The sequence below is a fragment of the Achroia grisella genome, unplaced genomic scaffold, assembly GCF_030625045.1.
Source record: "Achroia grisella isolate CSIRO2021 unplaced genomic scaffold, CSIRO_AGI_Agris_v1 utg152, whole genome shotgun sequence".
Classification (NCBI taxonomy): Eukaryota; Metazoa; Arthropoda; class Insecta; order Lepidoptera; family Pyralidae; genus Achroia; species Achroia grisella.
Window position 1 is genome coordinate 36861 of NW_026712648.1, and position 21537 is coordinate 58397.

The window sequence follows — 21537 nt, forward strand, 5'->3', positions numbered from 1 at the left end:
TATGTGAGTATGAGGTGGGCCGTAAGTTTATTTGCCAATTTAATTGGATAAAAAGAATAAAAGAAGAAACAAATAATTCGCAGGTTCCTCTACACGTGTCAGTTTTTAATCTTTACAATGTTGCAGGCTTTATCGAATTTGACTGAAATCTATACTGCGTAGTAGACTATCACTGCAGTAACCGTTCTTTGTTTCCATTCCAGTTTTATGTCGAACTCTTTCGCATTGCATTTTTCACAAATCACTACTCTGGAAAGACACTAAACATCTACTTGTTGTATTCTGATCATCTTGTTCTTTTTATGTTATCTCTTTACATCACTACACAGTATAAAACAAAGTCGCTGTCTGTCCGTCCCTATGTATGCTCAAATCTTTAAAACTACGCAACGGATTTTGAAGCGGTTTTTTTTAAATAGATAAGAGTGATTCTAGAGGAAGGTTTATATATATAATACATGTACACCCGGGGTACTAGTATACAATTGGCTGAAGCTGGGGCGAGTAGCTACTAATATACAATTTATATATAGTAGTCTAAGATAGTAAACACAGAAATTGTGTAATCAGCCATACATTAATATTTTACATAGTGAGTTTAGTTACAAATCTAAATATTTTAACAGCTGATTCATTTATTTTTCTATCCTCACATTTACTGCTTTTCGCACACTGAATGTACTAAGAGATGTAGAATGTAATGTACGGAGAAAAATGTGACCAAGAGTGGGCTTATCGCTAATAAAGATATCTTCCAGCTATATTGTATCTTCATAGATAATTGGATCTCATCTCTATAAATGAGTTCTACCAATAGGTCCTGTGTAATATTATTAAAAAATATCTATAATATAATCTAGTCTTCGCAGGAAACAAAATTGTAAAAATGTATTCAAATTTGTATGTAGTTTCTAGTTGAGCTCATGACTACAGAGTCATTGACTCAGCTGGTAGCTCGGGTACAGACACCTGGTAATCGATATAAAAATAACTATTTTTTATTTTACCTGTTTTAGTATAAAATAAATACTAAATTTCATGTGAATTATGTACTTTAGATTAGTAAAACCTGCACTTAAATCAGTTTAAGCCGTTTCTGAGATTAGCGCATAAAAACGCGCAGACAAAAATTGTAACAATCATCGTTTTGGGTTTTGTCATAATGTCCAGTAATAGATATTCTAATAGACCTTCCATGTAACAGACAGTGATCATTTTTTTATTTATACAAATATTATTCAATGCAATATCAATTATTGTTAAGCAATATATGCCGCATCCACATAGTTACTATGAGTTTCAACGCAGATACCCGAATACGGAGCGGGAAAGGCTGTATACATGCACAGAACGTAAATAAACATTGACACGTGTTATCTATGCTGAGCGCATGCGTTCTGGACTTTTCTGTGCGCTCATCGATCCCAGAACTGAGCCTTCCCCCTCTACTTCCATAAAAAGCTAGAACCTACAGACAGCCTTTGTCCGTAGGTTTACACAAGTGTAGTCATTGTAATAGTAGGTATAGTAGCAATCAGAAATATGTAACATCGTGTGGTCTTCGTCAAAAAATATAGTTTATAGAAATATTATAATTTATTTCATTAACAATAGGTTATTATCTGCGAAAATAAATAAAAATGTAAGACGAATAATTCTTTTCTCTATTAGTACCAGGAATATCTACGAGTAATACGTAAATTCTTAAAGACTTGTTTATGAAATAAAATCAAGTACTATCGGGATTTATTACAGAAAGTTAGTTGCGCCATGCAATAAGGGAACTGGTTTGGTAAATCCAGATAATCAATATAAAGACTCTACGCCTGTCTGTAAGGACTACTTCGGAATAACTTTCTTGCCACGACGTCAATGAAAATGCTAATAGATAAACGATCTGGAGAACATGTACCTACAGTTGATAGTGCTTCTAAAATCCATAATTTCTTAGTGCACCCGTGTGTTAACGTTATATAGAATAAAATAAAATCTCAAAGAATTAGTGTAATTCACTGGCGAAGTATTTAATAATTGGCGTTTTTTCAAAAGAATAAACTGCCAGCCAGCGTTTGCCTCATAAGTTTGGTTCACTTTATCAGTATAAAGTAGACGTGATATTATTAATTAATAGACATTGAGCAGGCATGAAACCAATTTAAAGTGCTAAAACATGACATTCAGCTTTTATTTTAGTCGAATCTTTAGGTTATTTAGGACTAGAAATAAGAAACAGGAATGTGTTGTATTGACTAAAATATTTGCATTAACAGTTAAGTTCAAATGTTTTCCATTCTATAGAAGTTATACCTATCGCTTTGTGATTTACTTGTTCCAAATAACATGGCAACTGAATCGAATTATACGTCTACCGTGATGAGGTAGAAACAAATTGGATTACCTGATTGCAGAATTTGACAAAAACGAATTTGGATAAAAAAGTACTTTCAGAAATTGAATTCATTATGAGGTAGTAAAAAGTGAATCGTGTCATTCTACTTTTACTAAAAAAGAAATGTTTATCTTATTAAAAAACATATAATCTAAGTACATTTAACAAATTTGTGATCCAGAAAAGATTTACTGACCCGTGGAACTAATAGGTTTGGAAAGGGTTCTGTTCTAAAACCTGATAACCTTGACAAAAACCTACAGAATCTACCTATAAACACAGGTAAAGGTCCTTTATGACGACCACGGGATGGTGTCCAAAATGCCCGACACTAGCCATTGCCTATGAAAGAGAAAGGCATAAAATACATATTGATAGTTATCAAAACTATATTAATACTTACAGAAAAATAAAATATTACAGTATCATTAGACTAAGTCATATATGTAGGTAATTGTCAAGATAATTAGAAAGATTATAATTTAGACGAGTTTTCTCGATATACCCACAAATCTCAGAAAATTTTCGTATAATACAGATTAAACTTTACATAAGTAAAGACGTTTAATCTTGTAAGTATATTGTGTAACTATATTGTGATTAAAAGTGAACGAACACATAGTTACAAATGACTAATGAATGTAATAGCGGAATAGGTCGGTACTCAACTACCCCGGTATTATTCATTTTGGTGTTTATTGGTGAGCGTTGCTCACAGTCTCCACGGGTTTGTCATAGTAGTTTACCTGGCCGCATAACTGTTTTTCACCGATCCTCGTACCGCATACAAAAAACGATGAGCTTCATTATTATTAACACAACAGAAATGAACGGCAACATGGCGCAGCAGGCGAGCAGCGTTGCCGTTCCGTACGCTGCTCTGACTCGTCACGTGACGTCACGTCTCAACATGGCCGCCATACCGGTCCTCCCCCCGCTTCCAACCGGATCCGTTTCGTGTTGCGCGGTAATAATAATTTAGAATGCAGTCGACCGAAAGGAAACAGACCGAGAATAGATTTAAATTTAATGCATCGAACACGTCCACAATACGTGTTAACATTAATTGTTATTCTACAACAGAAGCTCTTTACTTTCGTTGAATTTTATAGACTTGCCTAACTGAATTGAGGGCTCGACCTAATGAGCGCAATCGTGAGTCATTTTGTAAGCTATACTTTTCAAATTTTATCTTAAGTTTTATATTTTCATAAGATGTAGCTTACTTGAAATCTTAAAAGTAACGTAAAAATCATAATTTTTTTGGTATACGAATCATACATCTAAATATTTGTTTCTAACTCGTTTATAATGTAGTTAATTTGACTTATGATCTTTAACTTGAAAAGAGGTCAGGCGTTATAAAAAAGCATGTTTTAAGTCTGTGTAAGATTTGAATCGTAACAAGTAATAAATAAATACATTTTTTCTATGTACTAGAGCGTACATCTAGTGCATGTAGTATCTATTTATTAAATAGCATTCATTATCTGACGTTAAACATGTCGGCGTAGGGTGCGAGTGGTTTGCGGTGCGGCGGCGTGGCGCGGCAGCGCATCCGCGCGTCGCGGCTAACGGCTCGTCCTCGGCGGCGCGTCGCGTCGTCGTTCTGCGCGCGCTGACGTCACCGCTCGATAATGGCCGCTGCCACCCGTCCCCCTTCTCCTCTACCGTAGCCAGCCGCCTCGACTCGAGCTCAGTCTCTACTCAACTCGCTAGGGTAGCGAGTGCTTAACACGTTCCAGATCTCTGTTCGACATTCTCGGAGCCGATTGTGAACTTGTTCAGTGTGCCTGTGTGTACCATGGTGAAGGTGTTTTTCTTTAAAAGTTCGAAAAATTTGTGACAATTTTCAAGCGAAACGAAGAAGGCCGATCTCTCGCACTCCGTACTACGTCCGGTGGCGAGATGTCGGTGATGCAAAAGCGGCAGCACTGTTACTTGTGCGACTTGCCCCGCATGCCGTGGGCAATGTTGCATGAGTTTTCGGAAGCAGTTTGTCGTGGTTGTGTCAATTATGAAGGCGCTGATCGTATAGAAGTGGTCCTAGACACCGCTAGGCAGCTGAAGCGCGCCCATGGCTTCCAAGAAGGTCGAGGACCTACACATGCCAAAACTACTCATCGAGCTCCTTTGGAAGCTCACCAAAATGGAGCCGAGACTGCCACTAGAGGTCAACCAGCTCCACCGGCACATCACGCTCCCACAGCTGGATTTGCTCTACATCATCCTAGGGGAGCAGCTACAGGTCTTCTAGCAGAATACGGAGGACGTCGCGAGGAACATGAAAATCGGCGATTAACGCATCTTCCTACACATCATTTGACAGCACATGGTGGAGCACGTTTAGCTCCAGGCATATCTCTCAAAAGACCGTTGGAAGATGACGACCCGCCAAAAAGGCTAATGGAAGAGCATTCTCGTCCACCACCAACGCGTGGCGATTCTTTACCAGCAGTATCATTGGCGGCACCTTTCGTTGCAGACCGAGTTTTCAAACAGGAGAAACATCCTTTACGAACTCCATCTTTTGATGCAGCGTCATTTAAGTCCAACGGTAAGACATGTTTAAGTAAAACTTGCAATTATTTTGAAGTCAGCATCGGTTTAAATTCATATAAACATTTATGTTATTTTTAGTGTTCTTATATTGTGATTAGTTATTTTATGAATGATTAAAATTTGATAAATTTGGACTATAAATAAAATAAAAACATAATTCATAAAAAGCAATTCTTCATAATGATCCATAATTTGATCAATAAATAGTATGTATGATGAAACACGTAAACCGCACGCAATAATAGATTTCACAAAAACAATACACATTTTGTTTAATAATTTTAGTTTGATATTTGATTGGCTAATTAGGAACATCAGCATTTGTTTAATAAATATTAATTACAGTAGTATTAGTATTCGGTATTTAGCCATATTATATTAAAACCTGGTATTAATATATAAATTTGCGTATAGTGGCGTCAGCGTCTCGTCTCTCTAAATAATTAAGTATAACCTTTTACAGAATTGTCTTTTACAGACTTTTTTTTATTATTTTTATACCATATCTTTAGTTTTGATGCGCATTTGTAAAATGCACTGCAAGCTGTTGTAGCCCAGCAGGTTGATTAGCTAATTCCATGCTTTATAATCGGATGTCATGACTTTACTGCACATACCTCTGTGTCTATTCAATATTTAATGTTAAAATTATATATTATAGGAATTTACATATAAGTACAGTGATCAAATCAGTACCTTTCCTATTACTCGAAATACAATTATTCGATGTATCTGCTTAGTTTAAAAACCTGTTTACCAATGTTTTTATTTATTTTTCAAGACTATTATAATTAGCAAAATGGACTAACCAATTAAGTTTTTACGACATATAACTATATATTACTCAAAGATCATTCCGTTGTTTACCAATAATATCAGAGTAAATCAATTATATTGGAAAATGTACACAGTTATTTTATTTCATCACGCACACATGATAGACAACGAACGTGAACGTGCGTGGTCTTGGTTGTTTTGCGCGTTTCGCCACGGGATTCATAATCTAGGTAGGTGCATTAACTCAGTCCATAAATACAAAACCGGTCCGACTAGTTGAGCGTTCTCGAAAGCGAGCCCGCGCCTGCGGCCTCCCGCACACAAACTCGCTACGTACAAACACCCACGTAATGTTAACGCGGTTCCTACCACCGTACCGTGAATGCATGCACGAAACAGCGGTGTGGCAACGTTGCGTGACGACATTTTCGCTCGCGTACGTATGTAGGTGCTCGTCGGGCGAAAAAATATAGAGCCTGCCTACGCTTGGCAAAGCCGCCCGACCACATTCCGCTGGCGTGTGTAGGGAGCGCGGCCGCCCGCCGCGAGCTGCGGCCAAAAAGGTCACCGCGCGTGACGTCACCACCGCCATATGGGCCAAGCCTTTGCACCGCGCACCCGACCGTCACTCATGCCCTACACCATGCTACTCTAATGAATATGTTTACATTCAGTTCATGACAGGCGAATTCATTACCCAAATGCAAACGAGACGTTTTCGTAAACAAAGCGGCACATACACATTCAGCGTTTGATCAAATATCTTTTTACAAAAGAAACAAATTTATTTAAAAAGGATATAAATATCATTGTTTCAACATTAATAAAGAAAAGTTAAAGTTAGAGAGTACAAAGACAGAACATTTATACGTTTGTTAGCATTGTATTTATTATTAACTATAAACCTTGCAATATATTATCCATGTATTCAAGCTCTTAGATATGTTTCATCACGAACTAACATTTCTACAACTCTGCACGCACCCATAGACTTGTTAATAGTAACGAAATTGTTATGGCAATAGTGTTAACCATACGACTTAGGTCTTAATGCAGCAAATTCTTTCTATACTGGTCTGTATAGAAAGAATTTACAAATTAATACTACACTGAATTATAAATGATTAATAATTGTTGTTGTTGATAGTAGCCGTGTCGATAATGGAGGGTGTTTGTATTATTTGAATTGTCAGTCTGGTGGAGTTAGCCCAAATCTACGAGTAGCACTACGCGACCACCTATGACACACCACCGCTCACTACGTAACACACGCTATTTATATGACATTATGCGTGTGCGAGCGTGTGTTTACGATCTATCCGTCGGTCCACCGCAAACGATGTGTCATCCAACATTGAATGTGAGGTTATTGGGGCAAACTGAAAGCTATGTCGTTCGTTACTATTGCATCGTCGCCGCGACGTCATGCCTGCCAGAAATTATCCTTCATTATACCAAACTACATTTACTTTTACTACGGTTTATACGTGAATAACAATAATAATATATACACGTAACATTAAAAAAGTCCAAATTATTAAATTTCGTTACGAATTCAATTTTATATATTTTCTTAAACGTTTTTAAACGTAACGCATAGTGAAATATAACTAAGTGCTGACTTTTAAATATGATCGTCTCATCTCTTGATTACGTTAGTTTTGCTAACAATTTTTGTATATTTTACAATATCTACAGGGTATGGTAACAGCGCGCCGCTGACGAACGGTTCGGCAGGATCACCATTGGGTAGAACAGCTGGCTCACCTCCCGTGACTGGAGCCTCCGCTGGTGCAGGTCCTTCACCAATGGCTGCGCTAATGTCGGTGGCGGATACTTTACCACCAGGCTCGCCTCGGTCAGCTGGCGGATCACCACCCCAGCCACCACCTCAGCGGTCAGCCAGTCGATCCAGTCAACATTCGCCTAACTCATCAGGTACGTATCTAATTTACAGTTGAAAATGGACTGATACTGAATTCCAATTGGAACTAGATTTTCACACACGAATGTTATTTTGAAAATACTGAAGTAATAACTCAAAAATAGTTTCGTTTGCTAACATTTTATAGATTCTGTAGTTACCGTACGTATCGTACGGCGGGTCGGAGTCGACCTGCTTTAATGTCGGCTCCGGCATGGCGCCCGACGACCGCTCGCGCACATGCCGTCCGCTACAGTCTGCTGACTTGTCGCCTATATATTCGCGGATATGTCACATAAAACGTCACTAAATTAAGAATTCGACAATCAGCGGTAGTTCAGTTACGCTGACTTAATCGGTACTGAGTAGATTTCTTTCGCGTGATTCCAATTAGCAGACAGTAGCTAACAATTGCTCTCCGGTCCGACAGGGTCGAACGGCGGGCGGCGGTCGTCGGGCTCCCGGCACGTGTCGTCGACGACATCGGTGTCGTCGACAGAGGCAGGCGAAGGCACAGATGCGGCAGCGCCAACGCCAGCGCCACTGCTCAAATGTACACTTTGCCAAGAGCGCCTTGAGGACACCCACTTCGTCCAGTGCCCTAGCCAACCGCACCATAAATTCTGCTTCCCCTGTTCCCGGGATTCTATCAAGCGACAGCAAGGATCAGAGGTTAGTTTCTTGTTTAATATTGCATGTGATTTTTACATTTTCTGCACGATGAATCGGCTTACTGTATGTGTTTGCTAAGTATTACTAGGTCAGAAAGATACAAATAAATCCAACTAAAAATAGTAGACAAGACAATATAATATTATCTTATTCTTTCTAGGTTTACTGTCCAAGTGGGGAGAAATGTCCATTGGCAAACTCGACGGTGCCATGGGCATTTATGCAGGGTGAAATTGCAACAATACTTGGTGAGGAGTTCAAACCGAAGAAGGAGCGGGAGACTTAGGCTAGCGTAGTGTCGCCCCGACTCTATCTCTTGTCTCTCCCGATGTGAACGCTCGTTGTGCACGGGAGAAGTACCGAGCAAGCCGCGGCACGAGGCCGCAAGCGCCGGCCGTCAGCTCTCAGCCGCACCGGCGCGCGGCTCCGCGGCGAGGCGGGGATTGGTCTCGCCTACACCTACCGAACATTTGTATATAACTTTGTAAATAGTCAACTTATAAGTTTAGATCGTTTACTGAAAAGGTTTGGCGAATCTAAACTTATTTTAGCGGCAGCGGAGGCCGCAATGATAACTACGATATGGGCCGTATTCAGCATATTGGATCTGATTTTGTGCGTAAATTTATATATTTCTCCGTTATTTCGCAAAGCCAATTCAAGGTTTCGAGTTTTTTAATGCACAAATCTGGTGGGATATTCTGAATAGAGTACATATCAATTTTTAAAGATTTTTCGACTAATTTTTGTCTAGATAACGCATCGTTGCAGAAACGATAATGTTGATCTGAATTATTCGTAGCGTAAGATAACGTTACTTTTCGAGAAAATTGCGCTGATTCGTGAGCGAGATTTCTTCGCATGCCATTTTCTTAGTTACCCGTAGGTCCTGAACCATAGTGAACTTGGCATTTATTTATGTGATTCTTATATATTATACGAGTATTATATGATATACGATCATGACATTATAACATGTAGTCGAGTGTACTGATTGTAAAAGCATAGTTTTGGATATTGATTGGAAGCATGTCGCTCCCTGTACAGATATTATTAAATATATGTATATTTGTATTTATTACATTCAATACATATGAAATAGTGTTTTTTTACTATCAATTTAAGTATTAGAGTGGCTCGAGTTCCGTTACCGTCTTGCATTCGATGACAACAATCTGTCAAACAAATAATACTCAGGTATTATTGTTTACTTGGTCGTTATGTACCTAGTTGTTTCATATTCTGTTGATTGGAAAAATATTAAATACTATATATTTTATACGTGACCTCGTTGGAGTGGATATTTGAGTTGATTAATTTGTAAGAATAATTTAATGCGTCAGATGTCATGAGGGGAAAGTAAGTCCCCGTTCGTGCTTCAAGCTGATTCATTGAACTCGTTGGACTCGTATACATTCAGATTTACGTGGTGGCAGTAAAATAGGCTCAGTTTGAGATGCGACCGGTGGGTAGAAGATGGTGGCAGTATTAGCAGAATCGCTTTACATATGTTGGGGGCGTACCTAGTCATTTTATGAAATGTCAAATTGTCAGAACCGCTAACACGCGGCCGTTATAGGAACTCTTAAAACTCGCTGCTATATTTGTATAAAGTGAAGTAATTATCATTATATATGTCATTAATGTTAAAAAGTAGTAGTGTACGTCAATTTCGAAGGCTATCAGAAAGCTGGACGTCTTGGGTGTTATTTTGCATTTTTACTGGCTTCAAATTGTTTTAGTACGTTATTTTCGATCTTGGTCTTGCTCTAATTTAATATTAACTTGTTTTACTATTTTTTGTATGTCACTTGTCCTGGTAGGATAATGTGGATATATTTTGTTACATTTAAAAATGTGTCTAATTAATGTTGCTTTGAATAATGTAATGCGATAATCAATAACTTCAGACGTTATGTCTATAAACAACGCATGTTAGTACATTCAATTAAATTGAGATGTCCATTATTTATTTTAGAGATATATATAATTGTGTACATATACGTATGTTGTATATATATGTTCTATGTAATTGTAAATATATGTTTGGAACAGCCACTAAACTCTATATACAGTATTAGTCAGCTATTACCGCATTAAACTTTTATAATCGTTTCTGAAAATCCTCAGATTCTATATGTACTATTGTCACCTAAATTGGTGATTAATGCAAATATATTTTAATCGATGTAGATAATCGCATGTAATTTTCTTTCTTAGATGCAGGCGATTTTAAGTAATTGTACGACTAACTGATTCATAAACTTATTTGTTCACAAACTTTTATGATAAGTACTTAAAATTAATGATAGATGTTTTCTTGAATCTGTCGTTTCTGGTAGATTCGAAATTGATTGTTAGTATTATCAATGGTCAGTGGAATTCCACCCGGCATCGGGTTTGTCGACTGTTAGTTAGTGCTCGCCAATGGGCGACATTGATAAATTGTAAGCACAAAATGTGCATTTTACTTTTGTACTACTGTTGTATTAAATGTATGACAACTAACAATACTTTGGCTAAACTATTTCAGAAATGTTTCCTATCGTGTATAATACATATATATGTATGACATTTTGTTTTTTTCTTTGTATACAATTAGTTGTTATTTTATTTATGGTTAAATAATATGATTATATTACATAAACTGTCATACATTTAAGACGCCAGATTGTTATAGTCCGCCTTTATCCATAGGCTTCTTTGTAGATGTCGATAGAAATTCGACACATAAAAGTATATACATACTTAATTTTGAGAGTCGTCTCTTTCTTACTGTAAGCAGCAAGAGAAATGCTTCGATTAAGACGTTAATGTACATGTTGGTGAAAATACAATTGATGTGATTTTGTACAAATGCACTTTTATTTAACCCTCACAACCCGCTCTCAAACCTATCCCAATAAAAAACATCGAGTATCTATGACTTATTTTTTCTAAATAATTTCTGTACCTTACAAAATTGTTGACAATAAGTCAAAAATGATCGATCATGATGATTAAAATCAGAACGAGATGGCGTTATAAATAAGATATACAAATAAATTTAATTAATGCAAATATTCCATTTTGTACGTTTTACCTTTAAAAACAGCAGTTGCTATTTTTAAAGGTCACAATATGCTTTAATAGGTGCGTAGTATGAAAAACTAATGAACTACATTAGTATTTAAATAAAAACCTAAATGAAGGGACATTTTGACAAAATGGCGCCTCTAATACCCGTTACTAATATCCTCCCCACCTCTATATTAGTTGCAAGGCATATTTAGTGGGTCTATAAGAAATTTATTATGTGTTTCATGTAACTAGAACACGTATAAAGATCGTCTATCGTATATAATGTAACTTTAATTTAAAAATGAAGTTTAATACCATTATACTAGTTTCTGAGGTACTCTTTATATACTAGTTTCAGATATACTTATCCATAATTTGATTAGAGATTATTCTAAAGTATTAAACAGGATACAATAAATTTTAATAATATACACAATGAATAACTATAATTATTCATTCTTCCGGAATTTCAATTCATTTACTACAATATTTCTCTTTGTTATATACATATATATACTTCAGAAATATATGATTGCTTGCTGTCTCACACATGCACACATTTATATTGTCGCCTTATATCTATTATACCCATTGTTTTCATTCATGTATTATGTTTTATGAAGTTACAAAACGTGGGCCTTTACATAAAAAGTATTGTATTAAAATTACCTAATTTTCCTGTCCACAGAACGAACTACTGGAACAGCGTCAACGGAGCGAATGCCAGAACCACTTTGCCTGACCAACAGATGAGGACTGACGCTCCTCGGTACCCAGTTGATAGATATTTGGTTAGTACTCTATACCATTTTTTTGAGTCATTGGAATGACAAACCAGCTCTTGTTTTCCATTGCCTTAATACGTTACTAACAATTGGTGTATGAAGTGAAGTTAACAATATTAACATATATTGTTAACTTCATATACTTCCAAGCCAAACAGAGCTTGTGGTATTTGTTATTTTGTTTTGTATGTAAGTATTTGCGAGATTTGAGATTCATTTATAAACATGTCTCATAATTTTTATATTCTTTAAAGTTTCAGTCTTCTTAAGTATGATACTCAATTTGAAAAGTACTACGTAAGTACTAAATTTTCGACATATTTTAAAAGGATTTCAAAACTGTTAGATATAACGGGGTATCACCCATATTCCTACTAAATGTAACTGTCCTCATTCATATGAGATATGCTGTGGTTAGTGGTTATATGTTATTGTTAATACTGTATAATAATAATGCTATAATAAATGAGTTTAATAGTTGATTAAATAAAAAAAAATGTAAACAATTATGTTTCTTATATGTTACAGGTTGAAAGTAGTAAGAAATTTGAAATGGTTAACATCATCAATGATGATATTTGGAATCCAGAGCCAGCTTTAAAACCTGAAGACGAAATTATATTAAAAAGATTACATGAAATGTTACAAACAACTGCAGATGACTTAAAAATACTTTCTAAAGAATTATCTAAGCAACATGAGCCTGGAGTACAAATCAAATCGCTACCAACTCCTTTAGATGAAGAATTTAATGAAAAAGTCCATATAGAAGAAATTGTAAATGCCAAATTTAATGGTTATAAAATAACTGAAGATTCACATCCACGTGTATCTGATCTGAGTAAGGAGTTCAATGGAATGAAGTCGCTGGCCAACGACTTACAAAAACCTAAAATAAGCGCGGGAGTACAAGTAAATCCGACATCTATACTTAAGAAAACAAGTATACGGAAGCTAGGATTGTCACGTACTAATGTGATACACATTGATGAAAAAGATAACATTGGCTATAAAGAAAACATTTTAAATAATACGAAAATAAACAGTAACTGTCCTACTATTGCCTATTGTGAATACTCTTATAAATATTCTAAACCAAACATCACTGCTACTCAATATAAAAAATTACATCTTCAGAAAATGCCAGGAATTAATATAAGAAGTGAATTGAGAGAACAAAAAGTTTTACAATTTGATATTTTGCCCGATAGTAAAGTTGAGAAAGGTGTAAGTATAAATAAAAATAATGTAGCATTTATTGTTACACAACATGAATCGGAATATACGTTGCAACAAAAGCTTAAAACTGCTGATAAAAAACAAGACGGTCAATTGACACATGCCTGTGAGAAACAGTCTATAAGAAAAGTTTCAAGGATGCCGACATATGATAGCAGTGGCTCCAATAACAATGTTAGCTCCAATAGTCAATATAAACCGAAAACTCAAAGGCAAGTTAAAACTCAATTTTCTACTAGAGCATCGTCACGTAATATCGGGAGACTTCCTAAATCCTTAATTAATAGAAAACAATCAGATAATAGATCACAGTTAAATTTAGAAGAATGGAAGCGAAAACTACAATCAGTTTATGGGCACACATCAAATTTAAATGCGGTAAAATTACCAAAATCTAAAAATAATTCTAATATAACACGTCCTAAAACATCAAATAAACAGTCTCAAATTTTAAATAATAACACTGAATACATACCATACTCGCAATTGACATTAGGTGGTGTTAGAGTAAGTGATATTGAGAAGGAATTGTCTGACATACCTAATAAGCATGACGTTGCTATAAGTCCAATACTAGACCGAATCTTAAAAAGTCGTGAAAATTCTTTTCATAAAGACATGCCCCAAAAAAACAAACAAAAAGATAATGAAAACATACTTTCGACTTCTGATGAAAATTTACTTCAAGAAGTAATTGACATTGAGAAAACTATTAATAAAACATTGTCAAAAACTGCACAAAATACACAACCAACATCAACAAATATTTCAATTACAAGTAATGATCAAAACGAAGATAGTTATGCCGATGATTTTGAAGATGATAAATCCGGGCACACAGATCATTCCAAGGAAGGTAAGAGTAACAAATCACCATTTGATTCTATTATGTCAAGTTCTGATCAGAACTTAATCAATTCTTATAAATCAAAAAATGCTTCGGAAAGTGAAAAAGAAAATCCCAATGAGACTTTCATAAAAACATCAAATTTATCAATTAAAAACAAAATAGATGTCTTCGAATTTATACATTTAGTTGACACACAAGATACTGCGACCCAAAGCACTACTTCGCAAAAAATATCTTTAAAAGAAACTCAAACATCTCCAAGAAATGAAACATTCAATATTCAACCAATACATAACGACTTGTGGCCAACACTCGATCCTAAAGGTGAACTTGAAAAAATGCTAATATTAGAAAAAGATTTTATTAAACAGCTCATAATTGATGAGTATGGTGATTTTTTGGAGAATTTTAATAAGCCTTCTACATCTCGGAATAATAACATGGAAGATAATCAAAATAATATAGTTGCATTTCAAAAAAATACACAAACCTCACCTGTACATGTAAAATGTGTAATGACCTCTCCAACTAAAGTAAAAACTAGAACTACATCACCTTTTAAATTATTGTTGTCAGTAGATCAACATACCAGCCCTATGACATGTGTATCAAGCAAAGAAGAACTACAGTTAGAGATTGAAAATGAAGATGACCTTGGAATATCTATTAATTTATCCTCGCCTAGATTTAATTTGCGTTTACCACAAAATTCTCAGGAAATACTTTCAAATCTAGAAAATTGTAATCAAAATGTATCCAAGATATACCAAAAAGAAGAAAATTTTCAAGGAACTAAGACGTTTAGAAAGTTTACAATTTCTACTAGTACCAGTTCTCTAGATGGAGATAACTCTTCCTCAGAAATTAGCAGTTTAGGTGAAGTCAAATTAAAGAAAAAGCTAAGAAGAAATAGAGTTGAATCCACTTCAGATACAAGTTCAGCATCAATAGTTTCCAAATATAGTTCAGATTTACAATCTCTCGGCATTCTGCCTTTGAAGAGTGAAGGAGAAATTAGTGCTGGACAAGTTACAAAACATAATTCACAAAAAACAAAGTGTAGAGGGAGTATTGGTGAAACCAGTGTTGATGGATTACAGTAGAATTTATTTCCGTGCTTTTATATATTCTATAGAGAACATTGTTTAAAATTTTGGTAACATTCCTTGTGTGCCTTGAAGTGTTTAGTAATAATGTTGTTTGTTTGCCAAATCAAGTGTATATTTGCCTCTACTGTTATTTCTTACCTCAAGTACAAATCAGTTATCGCAATAAATTTGTGATATTTTTATGTAATGTTATATTTTAAGTCTAACATAATGTATGTTATTTTATACTTTTAGTAGACTTAAGCCTATTTTTGCACTGACATAAATTTTAGAGTGTTTATAAGTGTTTTATTATTGTATTCACCTGTAATAGTAAAAACAAAATTTTGTATAATTTAATACCTACAAATATAAATATTTTGTAGGCCTTATTACATTTAAATTTAAATTAAATATTAATATAAAAGAAGGGTGTCAAATGGTAGCTAAATTGCAGGATAAGAGACATGATGTGCTCTGGAATGGCAACGCAAGAGCAGTATCATGGGCATCGCATGGGCTAACCTGTATAATCTATACAATCAATTTGAGAGTTGAAAATTTTATGTTTGATAGTACCTGTTTTTGTTAGTCTAACTACTCCATAAAATTAATGTGCGGAAAGTCATATTATTTGAGATATTAATTTTTAGAATTTTAATTGAAATTGTATCTACCAAAATCTGTTAGATATACATATTGCGAAATGCATCCTAACCTTTAAATTTTCATAATAAAATTACAACATACAATTATCATATTAAAAAAACTTAGGAATCGCAAGCACCCATCGAGGGGGGGGGGCGTACCTACCCCTCCCCGCCGCCGAAATCGATTGTATATGCTGTACAGTCCTTCCATTGCATGCTAATGTGCTTGTCCTTAGTGCTGTTTAGTATATATAGACAATATTACCATTTGCCTACAGGTGAGCCGACAGGTTATTTTCCATTTTATGCACATAAAAAAAATAGGCTGCAATTAGTATGAAACCTGTATAAGCTATCACTGAACATACTTACAAGTCACGTACGTTAGCAGTGTTTCCTCTTCTGTGTCTAACTTCTCTTCGGTATATATATATATATATACAGAATTAGATAAGTCCAGTATAAAAAATTGTGGTCTAGTTCAGATTGATTATGTGCTACGAAACTACGAACGGTACAGCATCTAGGAATAACACACGTTTAGAAAAAGTATTTTATACCAGTTTTGTTTCGTGTCTATTTACTTTATTTTATTTAGATAAATATAACCTACAATTATATATATATTAGTTATAGTTTGCGAAGTATTCGGAAGTGCTTATTTTTATAATGCACTTCATGTAGTCAAACAAAGAGATAAGAGTGATGTGAGTCGAATTACATAAAAAATTGTAAAAGTGTTTTCAATATCATATCTCTCAGACCTGTGTTAAATATATAATATATCTATTTGAAAAGTGTACACTTGTTTCCATTTGTATGTGGAATAGTATTATAATTCTTTTGGTATAATTTACTTTACTCTTTGATTATAATATATATTTTTTTCCATATTCGTCCATCTCCTATTCAATGATGAACAGGCAAAGATCCTTAGACCGTACAGCTTAGTCTACGTTTAAACTTCTTCATATTTGCTCAAGTGATGAAGCCAAAGTCCACTATTCAATGATGGAACAGGCAAAGATCCTTGGACCGTACAGCCTAGTCTACGATTAAACTTCTTCATATTTGTTTAAGTGATGACGCCAAAGGCCAATTTATAATAATTAATTTGGAAAATCATGTTTTTTTTTTAAATGCCTTATATATGACCATGAATACAAGTTCTTCAGTTCAGTAGAAAACATTTTTAAATTGACAATTGATTCAGTGTTGTAAATCGCCTGCGCTAACGGTTTACGCTGGCGGGGCACCTGTGGAGGATGATAAGATGAGCATGAGGTCAGGTCATGTCAGCCCATTGTGCAAATTCACCAGGAATTTAACACGATGGTTTCCAGGGGGAACCGCGAGGATTCGTTTTTTTTTACTACATTCTAATAATTGGGAGCCTTTTACTTGTACCCCAAAAATATGAAACATCTATAAAAAACTAGTACGTATATGGACTCAGAACAAGCAGTAAAATATAACGTGATCATAAGCGGGCGGCGGGCGGCGGGCGGCGCGGGCGGCACAACGACGGCGAGTACTTGTGTGATGGTCGATGGTGATAAGATCTTGTATGGTAAGAATGCCGGTAAGGAGAAGGAATGTAGGAAAGATGGCACCTGGACTGGAGTAGGTTCACGCTTCACCGTGTCTGCTGTGCTGTCGTGGAACGTCGTGGGTCACCAATTTAGCGTCTATATTGTTACAGCTATTATTTATGTTATGTTCAGCTGGTACTGGCAGCGACAGGAGGAGGAAGATTAAATAACGAGTCCAGTGGTGGCTATGTATAAATGTAATATTCTTGTGTATTTACAATAGTTGTATGGTTTTATTATATATATAAAAACGTATATTTAATGTATGAGAAAAGAAGCGATTGTGTCCCAATCTGACAAGCTTGTTTTTTTTCTCTTGTGGTATGGCATTCACCCCGATTTTAGGGTATTTCGCCAAAAACAAAACGGGGAAACGTCATTAATTTATATCTAGCAACGAAAATTTTGTAGCATAGAGATAAGGATTAGGTTAGGAAATTATATAGGATACGATATTTACAAATAATATACATACAATACGGAACACATTATATTAAATTTTAATACTATTTAAATATATAAATTCAGCTAAAATTTTATAAATAATAGGATCATTGGAAAAAAGAAGAGTTGTAAAAGAGGTAGGGAAAGGGATACGGATGAATCTGAGATGTTTTAACAAGGAGGAGTGATCAAGATCCGGACATGAGAAAAAAATGTGATTTAGATCAGCCACTTCAGTACCGCAGCTACAACAGGAACTTTCTACAATACCAAGTTTATAAAGGTGAGACGGTGTGCACACGTGACCAAGACGCATACGAGTTAATATAGTTGTCGCGGTCTTCCCGAGCTTTATCCCACAAAACCAGGGCTTTATAGGAATGTCGGGTTGTACCTGATAGTAAAGGTTTCCTTTCGTTTTAATACTGTTCTGCCAATATTCCTTCCAAGATTTATTAAGATACAACTTTGGAAGACTCGCTAGGTCATTGTAATAGTTTTTATAAGGAAACATATCTCCACAAAGCACAGCTTCCTTCGCAATTTGGTCTGCCCTATTATTTCCTGGAATACCAGAATGTCCCGGTAGCCAAGCAAAAGAAACGGAATATTCTTTTAATGTACACAGTTGAAGTTTTTCTCGTATATCGTAAATAATAGAATGAAGTGATTTCGATTTTAAAGGATATTTGTCTAACGCTTGTAGTGAAGACATTGAGTCAGTAAAAATGATTGCTTTTTGTAATTTCATTATATGTACATATTCTATTGCTTTTAAAATACCCATACATTCCCCAGTAAACACTGATGACTCTGGTGGAAGTTTAATTTTTTGAACGATATTATACTGCACGTGAAATACACCAACACCTACACAACTACAATTATTTGATTTTGAGGCGTCTGTGAAAATGCAATGCCATCCATTCCATTGTGTGTCTATTATAAATTTGAATTTAGCTGCCTGTTCCGTATCATTTTTGTAAATTCCTATGTCATAATAAATGTTAGGGCATAAATTCAGAGATTCATATGAGTATTTATAGACTGGAGAACAAGAGGAAGTAAACATTGGTGCAGATATTCCTTTATATTTTTCAAAGCTTTTTATTAAACATGGAGGTTTTTTGTGTATCCAATAAGAAGATGAGGTAACATACTGATGTATTTGTGGAAGTTTTAAGATAAGTGGATGGTTAGACAACTGTAAGCAGCGAACATGAAAACGATCAGCTAGATATTGTCTTCTTAAATCTAGAGGTGGATCTACAATTTCAACCTGTAAAGCATTGATTGGGCTTGATTTCATTGCTCCGGATATAATTCTCAAAGCTTTGGATTGTATTAGGTCCAGTTTCTTAAAGGCAAAAGAACTTCCCGGCGCTAACAAAAAAGTTCCATAATCAAGGACGCTCCTTATAAGGCCATTATACGCTAGTTTTAAAGAATACGGATGTGCTCCCCACCATACACCTGCTAGACATCTAAGAATATTTAGATTTCGTTCGCATTTAGCAGAAATATAATTACAGTGGGATAAACCAGTTAATTTATTATCTAAGACGATGCCTAAAAATTTAATCTCTGTTTTAACCGGGATGTAACAACTATCATAGAAAACCTTCACTTGCGGTGGTGATCGCATTCTTGTAAATAGTACTACACTACTTTTCGATACAGAAAGTTCGAGACCATTTGCGTCTAACCATAATTTCAACAAGTCAAGATTATCAGACAATTTTTGACAGGCAGATTGAATTGAATGATCTATTAAATAAATTAATAGGTCATCCGCGTATTGCAATACTTTAACGGATTTGCTAAGAGATGTTTCAAGGTCATATGTATATATATTAAATAAAATTGGACTAAGTACTGATCCCTGAGGCAGACCTTTCCATACTGATCTGGATAGTTTGTTATCATCACCTAAATCCAATTTTATTGTTCTCTCTGACAAAATATTAATAATAAAATTAGCAAGCATAAATGGAATATTCAAGGCTATCAATTTAGTTCTAAGAATTGTAATTAGGACGTTGTCATAGGCAGAACTAATATCCAAGAAAGCTGATAAAATCGACACATTTTGCGAAAATGCTATGTGAATATCTGAGGTTAAAATACTAACGTTTTAAAATAAATTAACGTAAATTTTTCCTGAAGCACTATTTTTTATAGGAAATAGCATATCAGCAACTTCCTTCATAACCATTACTAAACTATTCGAACATTGGTGCTCATTTCCGTGAGAAACAGGAGGTAGTTTTGAAATCCTATTGCCTACATATTGTTTAAACGTCACCCAATCTGCATTCATTAAGTTATATTTAAGACGAGGACCGGTTTTCCGAATTGGAGGAATGGAATGAGGTAAAGATAAAATAAGGGGAAAGTGATCACTTCCGAATGATGAGTAGTGAGGAGACCACGAAAACGAAGAAGCTAAATCAGAAGAACACAGAGAAATATCAGGGACGCTAACACCTTCATTTGGGCCAGTTCTACGTGTTGGTACACCCGAGTTAACTATACATAAGTTATGACTGTCGATTATACTTATAATTTTCTCACCGTAATAATTAGAGGTGGTACTGCCCCACGATTGATGTTGGGCATTAAAATCACCCATAATAAGAAAAGGTTTAGGTAAAATAGATATAATTTTTTCTAATTCTGAATATAATTGAGAAGAGGGGTAGGAATATATAAACTAACAAAACAAATACTATTTACTATTAATGCAATAGCATTAATTCCATTAAATGAAGGAAGGGAAAATAATAAATATGAAAGGGAGTTTTTGACCAATATGGCAATACCGCCATATCCGTCAGCTCTATCATCACGAAAACATGAGTAACCTGGAATCTTAAATGAATATCCAGGTTTTAACCATGTCTCTTGAAGAGCTATAATGAAAGGGGAGAAATTGTTTATCAAATAAAATAGATCAGATTTCTTATTTGTTATGCTACGACAGTTCCACTGAATAATGTGGGCTTTGTTGTCCATTGTGAGTTGATAAAATTTGAGATATAACATTCAGGTTGGCAGCGTTGGACGGTGAAAAATTGGTTTGTGTCATATTAGATTGCGTCAAGAATTTAATTAACATAAATATAATATCAGCAACAGATTGATTATTAGTATTATTATTATTACTTAGTGCACAGCCATTTGAGGGCGCAGGAATGTTATATTCATTAATTAAGGCCTCATGAGCAGAACGATCATATCCTCGTTGTGGTTTCTGTGGAGAACGTGGTTTAAGTGTAACAGTTTTTTTATAAGAAGATTGAATATGGCCTGATTTGTCTTTTTGTGGAGAAGATTGGATATGTGGTTTAATAGATGAAGGTGGTGGCGATGTTAATACATCTGAGTATAATTTACTGGTTGGGGGATGAAATTTCATAGCTTCAGCATATGAAACACAGCTGTGAGCCATGGTTTCTTTAATAGCTTTTTGGCGGGAATATTTAGGACACTTCTTACTAATAGC

The 21537-nt window shown here is 35.1% G+C and overlaps 3 protein-coding genes across 3 annotated transcripts; all 3 read left to right on the forward strand.

Annotated features, from left to right (window-relative positions):
* The first annotated feature begins 2433 nt into the window (after positions 1–2433).
* Positions 2434–4124, forward strand: LOC131840974 (uncharacterized). Its single transcript, XM_059189194.1, has 3 exons — positions 2434–2467; positions 3214–3356; positions 3870–4124. Exons 2-3 carry the CDS (start codon positions 3216–3218, stop codon positions 4122–4124), a joined length of 396 nt encoding a protein of 131 aa, XP_059045177.1. The 5' UTR covers positions 2434–2467; positions 3214–3215.
* A 173-nt stretch (positions 4125–4297) lies between these two features.
* On the forward strand, positions 4298–11188 carry LOC131840890 (interferon regulatory factor 2-binding protein-like A). Its single transcript, XM_059189088.1, has 4 exons — positions 4298–4946; positions 7427–7666; positions 8083–8324; positions 8485–11188. Exons 1-4 carry the CDS (start codon positions 4298–4300, stop codon positions 8608–8610), a joined length of 1257 nt encoding a protein of 418 aa, XP_059045071.1. The 3' UTR covers positions 8611–11188.
* A 342-nt stretch (positions 11189–11530) lies between these two features.
* Positions 11531–15639, forward strand: LOC131840913 (probable basic-leucine zipper transcription factor S). Its single transcript, XM_059189129.1, has 3 exons — positions 11531–11586; positions 12073–12175; positions 12698–15639. The coding sequence occupies exons 1-3, from the start codon at positions 11531–11533 to the stop codon at positions 15359–15361; spliced, it is 2823 nt and encodes a 940-aa protein (XP_059045112.1). The 3' UTR covers positions 15362–15639.
* The last annotated feature ends 5898 nt before the right edge of the window (positions 15640–21537 follow it).